This window comes from Phaenicophaeus curvirostris, chromosome 2 (genome assembly GCF_032191515.1).
Source record: "Phaenicophaeus curvirostris isolate KB17595 chromosome 2, BPBGC_Pcur_1.0, whole genome shotgun sequence".
Taxonomy (NCBI): Eukaryota; Metazoa; Chordata; class Aves; order Cuculiformes; family Cuculidae; genus Phaenicophaeus; species Phaenicophaeus curvirostris.
The window spans coordinates 60,350,767-60,374,067 of record NC_091393.1 but is presented as its reverse complement, the minus strand read 5'-3'; the positions used below and the strand labels follow the sequence as shown (position 1 = coordinate 60,374,067).

At 36.4% G+C, this 23,301-nt stretch overlaps 1 protein-coding gene across 7 annotated transcripts in view; it reads right to left on the bottom strand.

Annotated features, from left to right (window-relative positions):
* Positions 1-23,301, bottom strand: part of QKI (QKI, KH domain containing RNA binding) — a 158,095-nt gene that overhangs the window by 79,112 nt on the left and 55,682 nt on the right. For all 7 annotated transcript variants that reach the window (XR_011337003.1, XM_069852202.1, XM_069852206.1 and 4 more), the window contains exon 3: positions 17,127-17,243. Coding sequence is in view for 6 of the 7 variants with exons in the window: in XM_069852202.1 (XP_069708303.1) it covers positions 17,127-17,243 (117 nt within the window). In the remaining variant the exon portion in view is untranslated. The remainder of the gene's footprint in view (positions 1-17,126; positions 17,244-23,301) is intronic.

Sequence of the window (23,301 nt, the reverse complement as noted above, 5' to 3'; positions counted from 1 at the left end):
TGTGTCCATTGAAGACTATTCATTCTGGAAGAACATAGTCCTCAACTTGACCTCAAGTTTGGATTTTATATTAAATACATGAAAATTTAAGGAAGCCTCAAACATACTTTGATATTAGAAAGTCGCTATCTGTGACTGGACAGTGTGGGTTACAACATTCACCTATAAAATTAAATAACTATTTAATAAGCATGTCCTATCATAGGAAGCTATCTAATTACCGCAGAACATAATCCTATATGAATCAGCTAACACAGTTATACTAATACTATATTACAGCAGTGCTACGTCATGAAATAATTCAGCTAATATAAAAGTATCTCAAATAAAATTTTTACAGTGTAGAAGAAAGATTATTTGAAAAACAGTTCAAGAAACGGAGATAATTCTGTTTCAAAATGCCAGATAATAAAACACCTTATCAAGTTGTTATTTAATGCTTATCACTGTTTACTTTGTGTGAAAGCAGAATTTCCCTTTCACAAGGTGTGGCAAGTAGGAACAAATTTACATTTATTGACTCTATGAATAATCTAAAGAAAACGTAATCAATAATCCTGTGAAAATTTGTTGCTAATTATATGCAAATAAACAATTTCATTAAATTCATCACTTCGTATGTCCAAAGGGACACTTACTTCAAATGAAAAGCTGACTACTTCAAAACCACACCATTTATGAGATCTCATCGAAGCAAGGCTTTCTACAGTTCTCTTTCTGTAAGCCACAATAAATTCACACAAAACTCTTCTTTAAACTTGACTTTTCACTGCAGTTTGTTTGCATCTTGTGAGATTACAAAGTTTCAGTACGAAATAAAAGCTAGCTTCTGCTCTAACAGCACCACTGTTTAGGTTTTCAACAAAACAAGAAAATCTTTCAAGTGTACCCGGAGCTTACAAAGCCTTTTAAGGTATTGTTTTATCTGCAATGATTTTTTTAATTCTAAGATTGTATCTAGAACTAGTCATTACTGCTAACCATTCAGTATGCACAATATGCTGTCTGAAAAAAAAAAGTTATTTATTGTGCCTAATTATTGCAGGCAACCAATCTTACTTTCTGCATATGACCTCTACTCACATAACTGTTGAAGCTCTGAAGTTCTAGCTGAATTGCTATGCATTGCCATACCCACTAAAATCTTCAAAAGAATTTTGTGTTACAGTTAATTACTCCTTTTCACTCACTGTTTCACTTTTTGGCCAAATTAGTCTAGCATCAAACATTCTGCTTTCACTCCGGTATAAAGCTGCTCAAGCTTGTTGAACACATATGTCCCAAAACTCATAAGTAAGACAATCATGCCATTCCTTAATTTATTTGGATGAATGAAGTAAAAAAGATTTAGGTGTTACTGCAACAATTTTATACCTTTTCTTAACATCTATCCATGTATTTTGTGCATTTTCAAAATCTGAATATTCATCGGCATTGTTACCTGATCCACACAGATTACAAAATCTTTCTTCTACGTTAACTTCCTTGCCTTACTCCCCCTTACTATTTCTGTTTAGATATGCAAAAAACAGTTGCTGCTTAGAGAATCCTGTCTCAGACTGAAGGGTTCCCAAGTAAATACTGCATTCAGTTTTGACACAGTTAAGGAACCCAAGAGCAAAATATTAAGCAGACAACAAGGTCTTGCAAAATCAGATCCAAGGACATTTCTTCATAAAATAAATATTAACAGAAGCTGAGAAAACCAACTTCTTTAGAAAACATGCTTCAAATACTTGGAATAGAAAAGCTTAGGCAATAATTTTAAAAAAGCTTCTTTTTCTGATGTGCAAGCAATGCAACAAAAATTTGAAAAACAGTGAAATAAGGACCCATAGCAATAGATGCTTCACATAGGAATGACACAGAACAGGTTAAGGCAAGTGTCTTCCAGATTTATAACTTCTATGTTACAGTTAAGGATCTTTTCAATTTCTACTGTAGCTCCTATAAGTAAAGTGCATGATTTGAGATTCAAAGAATTAAAAACAAACAAACAAAAATCCAAACCAAACCCCACAACCCAGCACGCCAAAAAAAGACTACTTTTTCTTTACTGTCACTAGTTTCACAAAAAACCCCAAACCAAAACAGAACAAACAAAAAAATCCCCCAAAGCCATTCCCAAACAGCTAAAAAAAAAAATCTGTTCATTTTCTTCACCTCACGTCTTGCCCACCAGATAAACGAGGGCATTATCACTGTTTAATACAAGTTTTAATTGAGTACTGTCACTGGTGGGAAGAAAAGTGCAGAACCACTACTTTCCATATCAAACAAAGCAGGTAATTAACAGCTATTCTGGCACAATCCCTTATCACCAAAATACACAACACTGTTAAATTCTCTCAATGCCAATGCTTTGCTTCAACAAAGGAAAGCTGATGTTTCAGGGTCACATTCACTCCTTTAATACACAGGCATAAATTTACTGCTCAGTCAGACACCTATAATTAAACACAAGAAGAATATCATTCTAATATTCAGACAGGCTTGCATATGAGTGGGATATTTCCCTCTGTAAAGATGATTGCCTTTCATTTTTTAGTTTCAAGTAGCTACAGTTCACTTAGTTTTGATTACATAGCAATTAGATATGCAAATACAAGAGATCTAAAAAAACGCTTTTTCAAATTTCAGATTGTAAGCAATCAAGCTTATTCTTTTCTCCTGTACACACCAGCTATTCATTAAATAGCTATTGTCTTAAAAGCATTCCAACAGATTGCATTTATCAGGGGTTTAGAAGCAAATACGGAGTGCACATTACCTAGAACACGGCTGATCAGAGAATGAAAATGATCTTACCATTAATTTAATACATACATGATAGTCGTTAAAGTTGGAAGAAATACCATACTCTTCAGATAGTTTTCTCACTACTGTTATTATTAATACCTAAGCTCACTGCATCTTCAAATCAACAAAAGCTCATTAGTTTGTATATTCAGTGGTACTCTTGGTAATGAATTTCACAAGTAAAAAATGTGGAATTGTTGAATATCAATATTTTTTCACTGTATATTGAAAATACATTAATACAAAAAAAGTTGCTATGAAACCACGTTTAGTATCATTTTGGCAAGAGTAGCCATTGTGATTGCCACTGATCTTTATTTTTGAGGGCCCATACAAAGGTTCTATTAAAAGTGCAGACTTACAATTTCATACTCCTAGATGTATGGGCTTGGTTCTTTGTGACACATTTCATGGGGCCTCTAGAAGCAGTACACAGCTTCAGAGATCCATGGATCACAGGTTAAAATGGTGGGAAAGGATGTTTGGCAACAACTCAGAAGAGCCCAGTAAAGCAGAACTACTGTAACATTAGATGGACTAATTACATAGCTTCAACTATGGTCTGCCACTGACAATCTGAAAGTGTGGTCTTGCAAAACTCTAGAGAAGAAAGAACAAAATGGGATAGGGTGGGGATAGTCATTTGTTTCTCTAAATGATGGCAAAATCACCTCCAGGATAACAGGAGGGGGAAAAAAGATCCCTAAAAGCAAGCCTGTGTTTTCAGTGACTTGGCTGTGAGGAAAGGTGCACAAACAAAGGAAACTGAAATAGTACTTTACTAAGGCTTAGTTTTCAAGCCAGGTAGTTCAAGTATGTTTCTTCAAGACGTTTCTCACAGGAGCACACACCCTTTTTCAATACCAGGAAAGCAGCAAAAATAAGAGATGCTTGATTCGGAGGTCTGTTTAAAAACTTGAAAAAAAAAATCAATTTAAGTGTGAAGCCCAGCTGTAGGCCCTGAAATGTTCTGGAAACTCAAATCCAAGGAAAAGCTAGAAAGGCTTTTTCTAAGAACTGACATTTGTGAGTTAATAGATACATGTGTGTGATAAATTCTTTGACCTTTTGAGGGTCTTCAAATTTACTTCATTTCTTATCCTTCAAATGTTCAACTTGATTTTATCTTTCCCTACTCTCACAATAACGGAGCCTTATTTTAACCAGCCAGCAAGGCAAAACACACTGCCTACCAGCTTGCTGTTGTTGCCCATGCAATGTTTATATGCCTTCTGTTGCTTCTTCACTAAGGGTCACTATAAACAACTGCTAGAAGCAGCAAATGTAACCTGTGTGTCTGAACTCCTACCCACTAAAAACTGACCTAAAGAATGACACTGCTGACATGGGAACCTGAGTATTCCCTCCCAGTGAAGCCTCTGCAAACAATCCCCTGTTATGTAGTTTTCGAAGGAAGACGCTGGAAATATCCTGTATCTGCTACCGTGAAAGCCCAGGATCCAAAAAGCAGACTCAAAATGTCACATTCTTGCTAGTTTCTGAATCTGGCAAGATTGGCAGTACAGTATTATCTAGTCAAGTTTACTACACTTAACACTCTAACTTGCAAAAACAGCCAACTGAAAGTGAGTTCAGTAAAGTAACAGGCCAAATAATTAATTTTCAATTGTTACACTTTATTACACCTGGTAGATTCTTCTACTATAAGTCATGAAATACATACTCAATTAGACTGTAAATAATAGGGCTGAAGCCTGCAGTAACCAAATAAAATAAACTTCCCTAAGAGAACTGAAACACAATCAACAGGACATGTGTCTTTCTCTTCAAAACATTTGTTTCTGCAGGTGTGTACAAAAGACACGTCAAATAAGATTCTTCTTACAAATGAAGAAGCATTGGGCTTTTTTAAGAGTTTACTTTAATACCTCATTAGCTATTAAAAAAAAAGTGCATTTCAAGCTAAATTGAACTTAACATTCAAAAGGCTGGATACTGAAAAATTCCACTAGTCAGGCTGCAAAAAACCAGAATTTTGGCACTTATCTTCTCACCACATACTGTCTTCGCTTGTATTTTGGCTTGTAACACAGCTTATTTTTAGATCTTTCCTGATTAATGGTGTTAAGAGTCAGCGTGAGTTAACATACTTAAGTTGTAGGTACTTCTGTCAGTCAAAATTTAAGTGAACATTTAATTCCAGTGCTGTCAACAACCTGGAAACATGACTGTTTCAATGCTACCTTGAAGACTGTTTGGTTATCTGAGGCCCACTCACTAGCGAGAGCGAATACAACATACATAATAAACACAAAACAACCTATACTTTTCCCTATAAAAATTAATTCTAAATCTTAAATTAATCAACTATCAGCTTTCAGTTCTTCAAATTATATTACAGCATATTTTGTCAGTTCAGCAAGCTAGTTAAAACCAATATTCCCCAAGGCCTCCATCAACCTAAAACTTAAATTTCTTTGAATACATATGGTTGCAAATATATGGGGCATTTAAAATCAGTAGTACTGCATCTTAAGTTGCTACCAAATAATTCCATCAAATGGATCAATTAAATCAGTTGAATACTTCAGGCAGACTCAGACAGTCAGTTATATGTGGTTTGGCATTCTAATCCTTCAGCAACATCTGATTGCCAGGGAAGAATTAATCTTTTTTGTATGGCTGCAGGACTAAACATTCCAGATAATTATTTATAAAAATACTCTGAATAGTACACAAGCAGTGACAGAGGTGATATTAATGTGCTAGGGGGTCCCATCTTTCAAAAAATCGTTTCTTCCTTATTCAAGACAAACATGCAATTGCTAGAGTGAACAGCAGGTTTTCCACACATTGGACCAGGTGTTGTCAGCGCTTCTTTCCTTACACTTCTAAGTACCACCACAGCAGAAACACAATAAATAACAGTACGTGATCACACTTACTAACAAAAAAACCAGGTTTATCTAGTCCCAAACGTCACGATGTGGCATCCAGAGCTTAAAGATCCAATGGATTGAAAAGCAATCAGGATTTTGACATGGAGAAACAAACATGGGAGCCAGAAGAGAACCACATCCGTGCTTTGGACAGGATTTTGGGAACTGTTTCCAGAGCCCCAGACTGCAGAGACAATACTTATACAACACTCACACTATACCAAGAGAGGCCAGGAGAAAAGGAAGATCAGTTTTCAACTTTTCATTCATAACATGGGGGCCTGATTTTGCTAGGTATCAGGCTGGAAGATATATCTTAAGACATATTGCTATCAACAGCATTAAAAAAAATCCAGCAAAAAACCCACCACAATACAACACTCAAATAAATTAATTTCAAAAAAATTTCCAAATAATTAAATAACCCCACACCAGAACATTCAATTACTTCATGAAATGCTGTCCTCACTGGAAAGAGTCATACCAACCTTGTACCATAAACAACTGTGGCGAAAGACTGGAAAAAAAAGTACCGCCTGCACTAGACTTCCTAACTACAGAAAAACTTAGGTTATATACACTCACTGGCCACATGTCAAAGCAAGGCATTCAATTAACTCAACTTTGCTTTTGAAGAAAAATTCCTTCCATTTGTGTCTGAAAAAACACCACTAGCATACTTGCAAATTATGCATAAAAGCCAGTACAGTTTGGTTCATAATTACACTGCCTATTTCACTTAGGTCAAAAATCAAAACGGATTTCCAGAGTTCTAGTCGAAATACCAATTAATCTTAATTTTTAATTTTTACTCATTCCTAATGTCACATCTACAAATCACCTACACAAACCTCTAGCCACGTCTGAGGGCAACATCAGTATCTACTCTCCACACCTCTTCACATCTCTTCAAAAGCTACTACATTCAGAGTTCATGTACCAGTAGCTTCAAAGCACGTAAAGAGTACAAATTTGCCCATTGCCCTGACTGTTAAGAAATATTCTTAATGATTTTTTCTGTTGCATTTTTTTCTTCCCTTTCAGATAGTCTTCTGCATGTTAAATCATTTTAACTGTTAGTTAGTAGCATGACAAGTTTCTTATTAATTTTCTTATACCTCATGTTACCTTAGACTCAAGTCCCTCAGTTGCAACACTATTTTAACTCCAGTACTTATATCATTCGCTGCCTTCATGCAAACATATTAAGTGTTGCTAGAACACAAAACTCAGTTTAGTGCACTTTTAAGGCACTTCACCGTGTTTTCAGAGGATAAATGAAGCACCACAAAAATTAATCCTCTTTTTATTATAATGATTTATAGAGCAAATGACCATCCAGGAGGAGGCCAGCAAGGACCAAGATGGAAAAAGCTGCCACTTATTGCATTATATCAGGCACACAAGCTATTGTCTGAATGAAGTCACTGTTTTGTAAGTTTTATTTTAAACAGCCAAAACCAGCCTGGTGTTCTCTTCCTTTCAGGCTATTCAGGTTAAAGGACAAGATTGTGGTAGTGTTGTATGAATACAGTACTGAACTAATTTATGATCCAAATTACATTCTAGAATTATTCACATTAACAAACTCGTCAAGCCTGCATGGGTATGGTGTGATGTGCATGTTCTATAGCAAGTTTGTGACACTTGATAATCAAATTAGACAAGATTGCCAGATTCTTTCAAGTTAAACAAATGTCATAGAAGTTCAGTACCGAATATTGCTAAGTGTTCTACTGCTGAAAGTGTAACAACGTATCTTTAACAGAAAACCAGATTTGTGTACCTGGCACTAACAAAAATTTGAGTAATGAATACCCATTAACATCTACATAGGTACTTTAATTTCATTCATATCCTTAATATACTGCAGGCCTTATACAGCAAAAGGGTAACCAGTGATTAATAACATGTCTTTTAATCCAAGTCAAGCCATGACAGGCTAATACAGAGCCAAGAGAGGTAAGAAAAGTGGAAAACTGTCAACATCTAAAAATGTTTCAATGGCAAACCACTCAGATATTTTTGATAACAACCACAAATTGTAATTCCTTACAGATGACAAAAGGAATGATATCTTGCACAATGAAGAACTATAGGTTACTTTTCTCTATCTAGAAACCAATGAAGTAAAATATCTCCACCTTCTAAATGTTCAATTAGTATTTAAAGTATTCAGTTTCAACAACAGAGGTGTTTTATTCTGTGCTTATTCTTTTGCTACATGCAAAAAAGCCTTGTTATCAGTCTCAAAAAAATGCTAAATCTGACCCTAAAGAGCCATAACCAAGGTGGTAAACAACAACTAGTATTCAGCCTGCCAGCAGCTCCCCCTAAAAATGCAGGGAACCAAGAGCTGCTAAGAACTGATACCTACTTGGTAAACACAGGCATATAGCTTTCTTCCCTGAATCAATAGGTTCTGTCCCTGTTCCCACACTTAAGTGGACTCTGCAGGACAGGGATACTCCCATCATCCTCAAACTAAGTATGGTCTTTACCGTACAGTTTTCATGATACTCAGCAAACACACTCAAAGCACAACCCCAAACACAACTTATTTCTGGTAGGCAAGCTCACAATTTCACAACCTGAATTCTAAAGAAAGTTCAAAAAGGACGGCCATATACCAAACATGAAATCATCCAATGAAGGGCAGCCATATAAGCTAAAGTAGAAACCAGAAACAGTTTAGTGAGGCTGATAAATGAGAACAGCAGTAAAGTCTCTAAAGCCACTAGTTGCCCTTCACAGCGCATCATGAAGATAAATATCACTGATCCTATCATTTGTGGAAACTCAAGAATCAACTCCTTCACCTGAGTATTACTAAATAATGCTCAACTTTACTACCTCTGCAAAAAAAGATTAAAGTTTTATGAAATCATATGACTGTACATAACAATACCTTTACTCCACCAAAACAAAATCTTTTCTAGTTCAGTAACTTGTGTCTCCTATTTTTCTGCTGAATAAGTTTGGAAAAACTTTTAAATTACAGTAGGTTCTCATTATTTAAACCCTTCACGTCTTTCATTACTTTGCAAGACAAAGTAAGATGTAGGCAGATCTACAAACAATTTTATCAATGCCTCAAAAGTAGTCAGTATGAATTGTCTGTCAAGCCCTCCAAAACTTCTACTCAAATGCCAGATACAAACAGCTGTGAGCTGTAGGCTAGTCAACTTCCTAGAACTCAATTAACGCTCTAGGTGCTTCCCACATAATAGCTTAGAAGTAATTTTGCAGAAAGGCAGTTTCTACTACAGTACAGATTAAGATAAATCAATTACTGTACAATAAACACAGAATTTAAATTCATGAAAGAGACTTGTTTATACACAGATATTCAGGCAATGATTCAAGAATCCCTTGACATACACTTTTTCTACTACATTTCATGCAACTTCTCTCCAATTTCAAGATAATCTAGATTCTCTTGCCTCTTGATGATAAGGGGTTTTGCTCACAGATAAAAACAAATAAGAGGCAAGTGAAGTTGGTTTCTACTAGCATGGCTTTGATTAGACTCTTTCAGTCTACAGCTTCCAGTGTCTTTAATAAGATACTTCTTCAATGCTGTTAAGTTCAGTGTTCCCATATGTAATTAGCTGAATAACCAATTAATTATTTACTATTTTAACTGCTCCCAGGGTGCTCATCGATGAGAAGCTTGACATGATCAGTCGTGCACTCGCAGCCCGGAATGCCAGCTCTATCCTGGGCTGCATCAAAAGAAGCGTGGCCAGTAGGTTAAGAGAGTTGATTCTGCCCCTCTACCTCACTCTTGTGAGATCCCACCTGGAGTCCTGTTTCCAGTTCTGGAATCCTCAACATAAGGATATAGAACTGTTGGATCAGGTCCAGAGGAAGGCTATAAAGATCAGAGGGCTGGAGCACCACCCACTCAAGGACAGGTGGTGAGAGTTGGGGTTGTTTAGCCTGGAAAAGATGAGGTTCTGGGGAGACCTTAGAGCAGCCTTCCAGTACTTGAAAGAGGCCCACGAGAAAGTTGGGAGGGGGACATTTTACAAGGGTATGGAATGACAGGATAAGGGGGAATGGCTTTAAATTAATGGGGGGCAGATTCAGACTAGATAATTTGGAAGAAATTCTTCACAATGAAGATGGTGAGACACTGGAACAGGTTGCCCAGGGAACGTGTGGCTGCCTCATTCCTGGAGGTGTTCAAGGCCAGGTTGGATGGGGCTTTGAGCAGCCTGATCTAGTGGGAGATGTCCCTGACCGTGGCTGGGGGGTTGGAACTAGATGATCTTTAAGGTCCTTTCCAACCCAAACCATTCTATGATACTATAATCAACGGCTTCAGATACTTTACACATTATATAGGAAAATGTGTCTTAATAGTGTTAAAATCTTCTCAAAGCCGCAACTTTGTACTGACTGCATGCAGAAATATATCCAATGTATACTGTATATACTCAGTACGTAGCAAATAAAAAGTAAAAGCACATGTGAAATACACCTATCTATAAGATGCATTGTACCAGATACATAACAGTAATATTTTCTGGACGTCTAATATTGCTTCGCAAAATTTCTTATGGCCCTTAGGCACCTACATTTTTCTCTTTTAAAATAAAACCTTTTGCTCTTGAAAGAAAGCATTTCTCAAGACTGTTAAGGTGAAAAGTGTTTTGCAATAAATTACTTGAAACAAGAAGTGTTTGTCAAATAATATAAGAAATCTTAAAGGAAAACTTTCCCCTCTTGTAAAATTCACATTCCCGTACACAACTATGCTAACAGTGCATTCTTCAGTACTGTCAATACGAACTGAACAGTTTTTACCTAAAGACGTATGTAGGTAAGATTTCAAAGACGATATTCTAGAGGCTCCGGGTGATGAAACCCCCATAAAACAGGTTTAAAAGGAGTCAGCCTTCAGTCAGGGGTAATTTAAGAACTGACATTTGTTGCCTTCAACACTGATGCCTTTCAAATTTCCTGAAGTACAGTTTCTATCAGTCAGCTTTTAGTAATTAATTATATAACTAAATCAGTAACTGGCTAAGAGGAAACTTTCTCTGTGATGACTTTTGTTTCTTTTTATACTATTAGCTAATAGCGTAAACTTGTCTCTTCAAGAGGGTCACGACTCCCAGTCTACCAGAGATATAACTCAAGAGACTTCTGTCTTGCGGGTGAAAAGGGAAAAATGCCATCTTCAGTCATTCTTCAATAAAAGCAACAACAACAACATCATCCAGTTTTACAACTCCTCCTGCATTCAAAAGAAATGGTTACAAATGCAGTAAAGGTCTTAAAATTGGAACCAAAAAGCCTGTTTTCTGAAGTACTCGCTACTGGAAAAACACACTAACTTACAAGTAAACAAAAATATTTTTATTACAACTTAAGTTTTACAATGAACCTCTAGGACAGCAAAGTGGTATTGACAACTAAATACATGCTTAAAAAGGCTTGGATTCTAAGCTGGAAGATTTTTCTTCACTACACAGCTACACAAATTCTAATACAGTTTAATATGGTACATTCTTCACTGTATCTTGAACTGGGAGTTGTGATACGTTGAATATATATGGTTTTGTGTAGAGGCAAATTTTAGAGCCAGCAGGCCTCAGCCATGCGTTTTATTCCCAGAAAGACAAGAATAATGATGGCTGGTCAACCTTTCATGCTTAAGGGCACAACAACTTTAGCACGTTGTAGCAAATGGTAAACATATGAGTTGAGCCAAAAGAGTTATTAGGCACTGGCACAGGCTGCCCAGGGAAGTGGTTGAGACACCATCCCTGGAGGTATTTAAAAGATGGGTAGATGAGGTGCTTAGGGATATGGTTTAGTGGTGGACAGGTGAAACTAGACTGTGATCTCAAAGGTGGTTTCCAACCAAACAATGCTATGATTCTACACACTTCGTTTCAACAGACAGATCAGCACCATAGCTTTACCATTTATTCACACATAAGGACTTCTCACAGAAAGCAGAAGTCTACAATCTACTTATTATTTAGAGTCGGTACCTTCACTTAATAAACTAAACTGAATATTTGTTAAAACTTTCCATTGGAAATCAAAGTGTATCTGATGGTATTTCATAGACTAAAAGGTATTAAAACATTACAAATATATAATGTTACCATTCTATACAGCATGTATATGTACTAAAACATCTTCATCACAAGTTAAATTTTCAAACACTATTTTTTTCCTCAAGATTCGTATAGGTACCAAGTATAACTTTTAAGCTTCTTTTTAGCTCTACAAAAAAAAAAAAAATTAGGAACTGAATTATTGATTTAGTGTGACAGCTCTGCATCAGCCAAAGGTCAAGACTGGTGCTAACTGAGATTTTGTCTTTCATGAAACCTTATGTAATTTCTACTTGCAAGATGAACAGTGACATAGGAACAAGTAGGCTGTAGGTCAGGAATCACAAATCAGTTCAAGAGATATAGTATGAAACTAAGTGTAACAGATTTGAAGCTGTTGGAGTTGATGAAACCACAGAGTTCTTCAAATTTAGAATGATGTAGATGCCTGCCTTTCTCTTTAAAACAAACAACTGTAAGAAAAAAATTCTGTGTAACATAATGAGATGCTTTCTCACGGAGTAAAAAGAAATGAGGCCTCCTCACACACTGCTCTACAGATCCTTGACTAAGACTAGGAAGAAATGGGAAGACAGTGTAGTTGACCAAGGCTTCAAAAAGCCAGGAGCTTGAAGCCATAAGGCTGCACACCTCTCTAAGTTAGATAATAGGATAATAGAAGTCAATGGGTTCAAAAGCACAAAGCTGAGTCTCTACAGGAGTGTCAAGGTCTGTTCAATGGAGTTCATGTAAGACAAGGCATATGACAAAAAACAGTGTTTTGCTTATCCACCACTGGACACAGTCTTCCCTTTTATCAAGCAGTATTCTTTGACTGGTGTGTAAATTACTAGTTTTCCTCACTACCTAATGAGGTGCATTTAGACTAAGTAAAAAAACGCTTGGTCTTAATAAAGTTACACATTCATTAGCTTTTGATTAATGGCTGCAACCCCTCTCCCCTCCCAAATAATCTCCTTCAAGTACCTCCAGGCTCTAATCACAATATTCTCAGTAATTAAGGTTTTGATTTTAAATTTGTCTAAAGCAGCCTAGAGAGATGTTCTGATTACCAGCTGAGCCTCAGATACAAACAATTCGAGGATTTCCCCTTGCTTCCTGGGGTAAATCTGTCAGCAAGTTTCAAGATTTGGGGCTAGTTCAAGTGCCTTGGCCATGTGACAAAGATTGCTAATTCATTACTTGTTCATGCAGGAGAGTAAAATTCTCAACAGGGCAAATCTGGATGGTTTATTTCCCAGTATGTCAGTCTGTACCTTCTCTTGGATTCAGCAACCCCTACCAAAGTAGGAAGAGAATAGTAGATGGACAGATTATTCTAGGAGATGGTATTCAGTACCCAGTAGCTGTCACATTACAGATTGACCCTGGTTTAGTAATTAATCCCTTCACACACCCAATAAGGTTTCTGCTGTAACTAGCACTGGGCAATCAGGTTTGCAGATATGAAATATACTTACAAAATATACGAACAAATTAACCTGCATTTCTCATGTTCTCCAAATGTCAAAACAATTCAGTGAAAAACTGGAAAAGTCTTGAATGCTCAACTTGTCTAAATAGCATTGACCCTAGATGAAAGGAAAAGGTTTTAAAAAACAGTTAGCATAACCTAACATTCCATATAAGAACACCATTACTTCTATATTTGACACTTTGAAGTGCATTAGCATTTTGAAGTTGAAGTGTGGTTATCATTAAAGGAACTGACTGGCAAGGAAGTTGGCCATCTTGCACTGCAAGCCTGAAGAGTTCACCTGTAAATATATTTCATCAGGGAAAGAGGCAAGAGCCAATAGCAAGAAGTGTACTTACTCCCCAAACTAATAAATATCAGATGTTCTTACTTTAGTCTGTTTGTGACCACCATACCTTGAATATCACTTCCAAACCTTTATTTTTAGAAGAAACATCTTATTGGGATGCAAACCCTGCATTGCAATCAATAATTATGAAATTCGTCCCACAGCAGCAAAAATGGTATAGTATTGAGAAGACCAGTCTGAAAAAGATAAACTACTGGCTAATACCACCCACTGCCTTATAGGTAAGAGACCTACAGAAAGATCAGGAATGGATGGCATGAAAAAAGATTTTATCAAGAAAATTATTTGGTACTCAACATTAGTTTATGACTAATATTATACTATTCTACCATTCAAATATATTAGACTATTAAATACTCAACACTAACTGCAGTATTATCTCATGAAATCATCAATAGTCAAGTACCCTGTACTCCAAAAATATCAGACAACAGACCAATTCAAAAGAGGTAATGGGCATTAAAGCGCTGACTTGATCAGTTTGTGGTTTTTAATGCCTATCAAAGTCCTAGCTGCTCTGCCATGCAGAACTTGTCCTTGTTGAAGACAGCTTCAACAGCTAAACTTCAAAAAACAGGTCACTACGAAGGTCCCAACCCCTCTTAGCTTTTCTCAAAGACAAACTCCAGTAACTCACATTGCTTAGACTCCTTTGAACAGCTATAAAAAAAAACCTTCCACCAAACAAAAAACCACTGCGTGGACAGTGGGGGAAATCAGTCCAAAACCACAACTTCCTCAGACAGTAAACCTGCTCAAGCTAGGGCAGGTTCTGAAGCACAGTAATGAGCGGTTGTGGGCGCTAAACAGCCTGTACATGGTCCTAGGTAACCTGTTCTAGGCGTCCCTGCTTGAGGAGAGGGTTAGACAAGAGAACCTCCCCCATTCTGTGATTCTGTAACACACATTTCATGAACTCTGAGACATACGTGAATGTTCAATGTACAGGTCAGAACACACGGTGGTGACTAATAACACTGCACAGAATGTGCTTATCCTAGCTGGCAGCTGAGAATAATGAAGGACTTAGTACATGCACATGTACTACACTGGCTGTGGGTACATAACTGCCAGCCCTGATGATAGCACAGAAAAAGACGACTCTTAGAAACTGGACAGTGGGACCTAATATGAAAAGCATTAGAGGAATGAAGACCGTACAGCTCTAACAAAAATGCATTACTATTCCCAGCCTGAAAAATGGCCACCATGCCAGATGCGGAATTCATTGGTCCACTTTGGTTTCTATTCAGGCTAATATGAAGTGAAAGAAATGGAAGAGATTGGGGGAAGTGATTATGACATGGGCAAAGTAACACAACAATTCTCAGAAATGTGAAGTGATGTTTTAAATACTTTCTATAAAAAGGCCTTCAAATGAAACATTAACAGGGGAACAAATAACTTCAGAAGAAAAACTAAGGCCTCAATGCAGACTGTTCATTTTTTTGGTTTTTGGGTTTTTTTTTTTTCCTCTTTCTTTTTACACTACTATAAACTCTTTGCAAGACAGCTATCACTAACACAACTAAGAGTGCTTTTCCACACAGCAACGCCAATCTGCAGAAATTTTAAGGCTTTATCAGACCATTATTGCTAATGACTATCTTTATATATATAAAGTCCACTGCTAACCGAGACATTATTTCTAGACCATTAAGCTTGGGGCCTCAATCTATACTGATAAGCTTTCTGAGGAATAGATGCCTAAATGTTTTAGCTTACGATATCTATGAACATAAATGAACCAGAACTAACCTTTTTATTCAGAAAAAGGTTGCAAACTAACTCCTGATTAACTACTCTGACCTAGAATTACCGTTCCTAAAACAAAAAGCGAGCAGCAGTGAACAAATTCTACACATAAATGAAGGTGGAAATTGTATTATTAATAAAAATACTATAGCTTTAAAAAACTATGTTTAAATAAGTAAAAAGCTAATGAACTTTTAAGTACTCCCTTTTTTTTAAGGTATGAGTACATTTCTTTGAAATTGATAGTTTTCGAATTCATCCATTGCAAACTAAATTTTAGTTTAGCACAGTGAAGATTTACTGTTACACATGTAATCAGAAGTCTTAACATTTAATTAATCCACCAGCCAAAGAGTGGTAGTTTAACAGTAGATCGAATATTCTTCTCTTATAAAAATGAGGTGAAGTTTGCAAACTCTTAAAAAGAAGCAATATTTTCACAAAATCTCTTGCCTCAGGATTTTTTCTTGAAAAAAAGATAAAATATTTAAAGACTTGACTACTATTAATAGCCACAAACAAATCTATGTAATTAACATAGTTCACATATTGGCTACAAAACATGGCACCTACCCACACAGAATTTGGTTTTGTCAGGTGAAGCATACTGAAGTTTTAATACTTGGAAATTTTACACACACACACACCCCCCGCAAGTTATAGGGGATCCATATTTTAAAACCCTGTACAAAAATATCAGCTCTTCCAACGTCATTTACAGTTTAAAGCCCTATAACAGTAGGACTTGTTTATATGTTAAATGTACCCCCAGCCAAAAGGCAGAAGGAATTCAGGACAAACTGTATTTTCTTTTTTAAAAAAAAGAAACCTTCATAAATCAAAAGGCTTTAAATGAAGTTTGTAGGCATCTGTCATAAGCTCTGGGAAGTAGTCTGAGATTTTTAACAATTAAAATAGAAAGCTAATTTCTAATTAGTTAAGTGCTGTATCTGTAACAATAGTTTGTATTATGTTGATGATCAGATAATGAAAAGATGGGGGGTTCTAAAGAAAGAACCAAAAGAAATAATACTTCTGTAAACAAAGAGGAAAACGTGCAGTGGAGATGGTGATGCAACTTCAGCAGTAGTAACAAGAGGTGGAGGGGAATAGCTAGAAAATAAATCTGCAAAAATAAATTACTTCCAGGAGTTATCAGCAAAGCAAATTGACGTTCAAGATGGCTCTGCCCTTTGAAGTGTGGTTACTCTACTTAAATAGGCAGAGCATGTGTATTACAGGGCAGGGAAAGTAACAGCCCTAACGACACTGGAACTCCACCTGAACACAAAACAAATCCAGAAACATAGTGCTTCTTGTTTCACTTGGACAGAATTTGCTGCCAGAAATATATTGAACATTTTTTTACAATTCACACTACTTGTAAAAAAACCCCACTACTTTGATATTTCAATACAAGAAAGTTATTAAGAACAACTTTAAGGTTAACAGCTCTTGTTTAGAAAAATACATTCAACTTCAACTTTTACCTTTGCCTTGAGAAATATGATACAATTAGAAGTTAGTTATTACTGAAGAATACTTTATAATTACTAGTTAGACTCCAAATTGCACCATTATGGAGCATACACATTTAACCTCTTTAGGGTAGGCTCTGTACTAAGTCTAAAAAAAAACACTAGATAATTAAAAAAAACCATATAGTAAGAAAACAAGAGACATGATATTACTCTCTGTTAGGAAATGAAAACATGCACCTGAAACAAAACTACCTCTCAAGAGCTTACCTTCTTTTTGTCCCTCATTGAGCCCTTCCCTCGGACCATTATCTTGCATCCTGTTTCTGCCTCAAGCTGTTTAGCTGTTAGTCCTCTGGGCCCAAGGATTCTTCCAACAAAGTTAAACTGGAAAAAAAAATATTATGTCTATAAAAGCAAGTATACAAAATTAATTTAAAACTAAACAAGATGTATTTCTGTCTCTAAAACATCATCAAGTGTTTATCAGTTTAGAACACTCAGGATAAAGAATGATATAAGAGCTATTTTTTATACATTAGGTACACATGTAACCCTACTATGAGGCATACAGTTTTCAGGTGAAAATAGGCTTTTAAGTTTAATATCCAGTAGTCTATGACAGTGGTAGTCCTAATTTCCTCCTTGGCAAATTGCATAGGCACTTACAAAAACTACAAATCACTCTCCTTCACTATTAAGATAACCAGTCATGCTCATTAGTAGGCCAATAGTGTGCATCACATCACAGGAAACACACCGGTTCTAGTTACATCACCAGATATGTGCACAATTTAAAACTGGTGGGATTGATTGGTTACAAGGTATAGGTCCAGCCCCACAATGGCACAGGGCCTTCAAGAAAGGTTGCTAGACCCATTGTTCTTTTGTTCCCTGCCTACAGGTAGAGGAGCTTGACAAAACATTCTTTTTCATCCTCCTGTGTTGTGCTGGTGGGCTCGGTTCAGTCAGTACACTGCTGGCTGTCCACTCACATCTGCAGAAACTCTTCTTTAACCACCTGTGCCATAATCCTCTCTTCAGAAAAAAAAACCCCAAGATTTGTTACATATTCACTTTAGGTTACGTGGGCAACATTTCTGGAATACTCTGTTTGCCATACATACATACTCTCTCTGTGTGTATATGTATGTATATTGGTACATATACAGACACAAGAAGCACTTCATTTTTTCCAAGTTGTACCAGTTGTGCATAGAAATAGCACAAGTATTTCATGTTTAGCTGGCTAACTTCAATATCAGCAGAGAATCCCCTGCCTATGCTTAACACAGTAACACCGCCATTTAGCCATACATAACATTATTTCCCAGTTATTTTCCAGGTTTTTTTACCTTTCATTATTTTCAATCACACATTCTCGAAACAATGACGTAAATAAAAAAAACACTAAGTGAAGGTACCATTAAGAACATGTAGCAGTTGTCTGTGATGGCTACAGGGCAAAGAAGGCAGCAGGCTCAAAGGATACAAGTCTGAAATTTCAGGGTGAACACTAAATTCAAAGAAGATAAAGACACTGAAGCAAGGACAGAAGTCTAGATAATTTAGATCCTGGTAAACAAGCTAGTTCATGGAATTATGAAGAAGTTGTTTAGTCTGGAGAAGAGCAGGCTGAGGGGAGACATTATTGCTCTCTACAACTACCTGAAAGAAGGTTGTGGAGAGGAGGAAGCTGGCCTCTTCTCCCAAGTGACAGGGGACAGGACAAGGGGGAACAGCCCCAAGATCTGCCAAGGCAGGTTCAAGATTGACATTAGGAAAAAATATTTCACGGAAAGGGTCATTGGGCACTGGAACAGGCTGCCCAGGGAGGTGGTTGAGTCACCTTCCTTGGAGGTGTTTAAAAGACAGGGGGATGAAGTGCTCAGGGACATGGTTTAGTGATTGATGGGAATGGTTGGACTCGATGATCCTGGGGGTCCTTTCCAACCTCATGATTCTATGATTCTATAAGTTGTTGCCTTTCATTTCCTTAGCTAATTAGAATTGGTTTTGAGTACTACAACTCAACATATCTGAAATCCTTATAGAACTGCAAACACCAGAGAAGATTTAGGAGTGAGCAGAAACTCACAAGCAAATACAAGCGGATTCAAGTTCTTTGATAAAAAAACCCATGTTTCACAACAGCTATACTCTTCATATGGAACATAGACTCCCAAAATCATCTAGTATTCCAAACTCAAAAACCAGAGACATATTATGAAGTCTGAATCAACATTCAGGGGAAAATTATAAAGATTACAGGCATTTATGAACATATACATAAACTAAGTCATAAGAAATTATGGAAGACTCACTAAGACTGGATAAAGCGATGAACCAGCCTCAAGTGATATAGTTCAGCCTTGATATATTATCAAAACCCTGCATTTGTTACACATTCATGCTTAGCACCAAAATCATACTATATTTCACATAAACAGCATCTTTCTTGCCTCCTTCCACCACCACACTTCTTGCATACTAAATTCTTAGCTACCTATCCCATTCCACTGGTAAAGCTGAAATAATACAGCAAATCTAACTTTAAACCACTCTTCTAACCAATATACAAGGTGACCACACTATCTCCCGAGAAAAACAGCAGCCTCCAATATTTTATTAACTTTGATTATAATGAAAAGAATAATCAAATTCTAAGACAAGATCACTTGGATAAAAAAAGTAAATAGAACAATTTATGCTACTAAGGAAAAAAAAACAAACCACAAACCAGGAGTTTGGCATTACTCCCTAGCTTGCAACTTTCCACATTCCTGTTCGTACATCGCTGCTACTTTTTTCCCCTCCTCCAAAAATACAGTTATGATATTTGGTTCAACATACCTTGATCCTAGATACCCTTCTCCATTACCTCTGCCTTACAGTTTTCCCCAGTTTTGTATTCATATGCAATTTCTATGCCACCCCTACAACAATATACTGCTCTACATTTGTGTAATGAAATCTTCACTGACTTCAAGACAGTTTTGACTTTTAATTCAATTTCTAAAAGCTTTTGGTGTGACTTAAGTGTAATCATACTTTCTATCCCACACCCAAGTTATTCTTATATGTGTTGGAGATCCAGGTCAAAAGAGAACTCTGCAGGTTCCTGCCCGAGGTGAAGTCTTAATTGAGTCATCAGTAATCAATTATCATAGTTCAAGCCAATTACTGCTTTAACAAGTGATTCTCAAGCTTTTGTACCAGTGAATCACTGTCAGTATTCAGTTCCACAGGCTACCATCTCAAAGCCTAGCTGGGATCTCCATAGGAAGCAACAATTCTGACTCTTTTGTGAGAAGACTAGGTAGACCTCAGCGACCAGCAGACCACACCCCAGCAACACAGCGTAGTCTAAGCTTTCTAGTTGGACAGTCTCAAAAGTTTTATCAGAATCCAGTTGTATCAGCAGCTACTGCTTCTCTTAGCTGCCAGGCCAGCTAAATTATCAACCAGAATTATCAGAAGCGGATACATTTGACAAATTCAAAAGATCATTTTCATCACACTTAATTCAATATCTCTCATGTTCTTTGTCCATTGCTCTCACGAAATTCCACTCTTCATCTCCTTGCATATCCCTACGAAGAACACACCACTGTTTAGGAATACTGCTTGTTCTAGCATTTGTACAGAGCCAAGGTTAGGAATATTCTTGTATAACGGTCTTACTTCTTTATTCGCTATGGACTTGACAAATCCTCAAGGATTCCCCCTATTCCCAGTGAATTACTAGGGGAAAGGGAAAAAGGAAAAAACAACAGCAGTGGTTCACATATCAGTTTGACCAATTTAAGACTGCATTGCTATGAACACAGCCAATCTCGCATATGCTGGATTTAGAGAGTATGTTAAAAATTAAGCAGAAGTGACCAATGGTAAGATTAACTGCTTCTACATCAAAAATGCAGGAAAAGAAATTAAATACTTCTTTTTCCTTCATCAAGGTAGTCTCTTCTTCCCCAACAATTAATGCATCTTTAGACACCATATATTTTTATATGTCTAGCATTTTCACTTGCAGTATTTCACAACTATTTTCCTGTTGTGGTGGTGGTGTTTGTTCATTTTAGAAGAGCTGAACTAAGGCACTTTTTTCCCCTCAAATCTTACCACACAAACTCAAAATTAGAACTCAAGAAACAACCTTCAGAACAACAGGTTTGTGACATGCATCAAAAGCATCCTATGCACCACCTAAAATCCTTTACAATTCTGGAACAATGGGGTGAACTATGAAGTATAAAACACTAACAATATGCATAAAAAGTCAAGAATTAAGAGTATCTAGTAGAGCTCAGCTTCTGAAGCTTTTCTGCTAAAGTTCCAACCAGTTACACCTTGTTGCTCTCCCTTCTCTGCCTGTTTCTCTGCATGGTCATTTCCATAGTTTGCTAAATATACAAGCTTCAAGTTTCCAGCATATACATAATATTACACAGAGGTGACAAAATTTGTTTGGTGTCTGCCTTACAAATCCACTGCATCAGGAAGCCCCAGACACAAACAGCTCATTTTCTGTATGCATAGCACTATTTCCCAAGCCCACCAGGGTGCTTTTACAGTCTTCTATGTCTTACCAGCCCCTACACTCAGAACAAAAGTAGAAAAGGAAAATAAGAACAAACTATGCTAAAGACTCAAAGATGTTGATTAATAAAAGTTTGCAAAGAAGCGTGTTAGATTTTTAAATGTATGGAATATGCAGTGTTTAAGAAACTTTCATGCAAGTTAAAATCTAAAGAACTTGAGGGAGTCCAGCAGTAGTAAATTTCACACTATTATTGCGCCTTTTGTATTTTGGGTTTTCCTTTGAAACACAACAGTATGATATGACAAGATCTAATTTACCTGATAAAAAAAATTCTTTCCTTCATTACCAGAGAGCAGTTTAAAATAATCTAATTTGATTAAAATATCCCAATCCAGCAAGTAAAAACATGCAATTTGGTTAAACAATTGTTTTGCTCAACTAAAAACTGTTTATTCTACCACCTCCTTAGCAAATGTTCTAATGATTTACTTCATATTGAACTTGCAGAGCTAGTTACTTATCACTGGAAAAAAGCCAAAACAAGCTGTTCTTAAGAGTCCACTTCAGCTTAAGGGAATAAAATAAAAAAGACTTGGAAAGCTTATCTGTTCCTCAGATACAACACGTATTTGAGTACAAATGTTTTATACATAACCTAACCATTATCTTAAGGAAAATATCAAGAAAACATCAGTAGTTCCTCATTATATCAAACCCAAAAGATGTCTATGCTTTGCATTGACTTTATCTAAGAGTATTTTAAGTTATAATAATAAATACTTAAATTCAGAAAAAATTCTGATCACAAAAGGGACCTTTCTTTACCAACATTCTGCCACAACTGCTTTGCACTAAGTCTCTGTGTCTAGTAAGCTGGCATTTGGTCTCAACTTCAATCTCTGACTTAGAAAAAACATAAATACTGTGAATTCCTTAAAAAAAACCCAGTGTAAATACAACTGAGTATTTGTAACCATAAATGTCCACTCTTGATGATGCTTAATTCTTAATTGCCTGCAGAAGTCAGCTTCAGAACAGTCATGCCACACATGAAAATATGTTCACCACTTTGAGACTTCCTTTACATATCATGAATTCTTTTTTAACCACAGCAGGACATAAAAACTTCAGATTATTCAACACCAGTTAGAAAGGGGGTTAGCCCTTGTCTTATTCATATTTTTTCAAATTACAGGATTTTATTTTACAGCTCACTTAAGTGTCAGATATAACTCTGCCAGCTGTAAATGGATTTTCATGAAGACAGAAAACTACCTTGTATTTACCCTTCCCATAGCCAAACCAACTTTCAGATTGAATACTGATAAATTAAACTAAAACATCCAAAAAATGTGGTTCAAAATGTCTTGGTGGTTTAGTTTGCTTTTTAAAGACACTGACAGCAGCATTTCCTGCTCACTTCATTTTCATATGCTCTTTCTGATCAAATAAAAAGCATCTGAAGACCAAGACTCTGCACGTTCAGTGGTTAAAATATGTCAAAGTTAAGAAGCAACTGAAAACTGGATATTAAAATTACCAGATGTTCTCCATTATATCCTAAGCAGCAATGCTGACAGTCAGTTTAGCCATCTTGGAGGGAATTTCTATATTTTCAGATCACAAAAGTCCTATTACAAGACCATTTCTGAGATAACTTAATACAACAGAGTTATATGCTAAAGTGCTAACTATGGAAGTGAAGCAACTAAGAGTCACAAAGTAACTGCAGCAATAGGAGAAAGGCATTCTAAAGAAAGTCTGATAAATCGGTGTGACACTCACAACGTTGTTTGTTAAATGAGTACCCTTTGTGAGCATGATTAACACTACACCCAACTATTAATAGTTTTCTTCCCTTTAACAGAAAGCTTCAGATATATTTTATGCCATATTAAG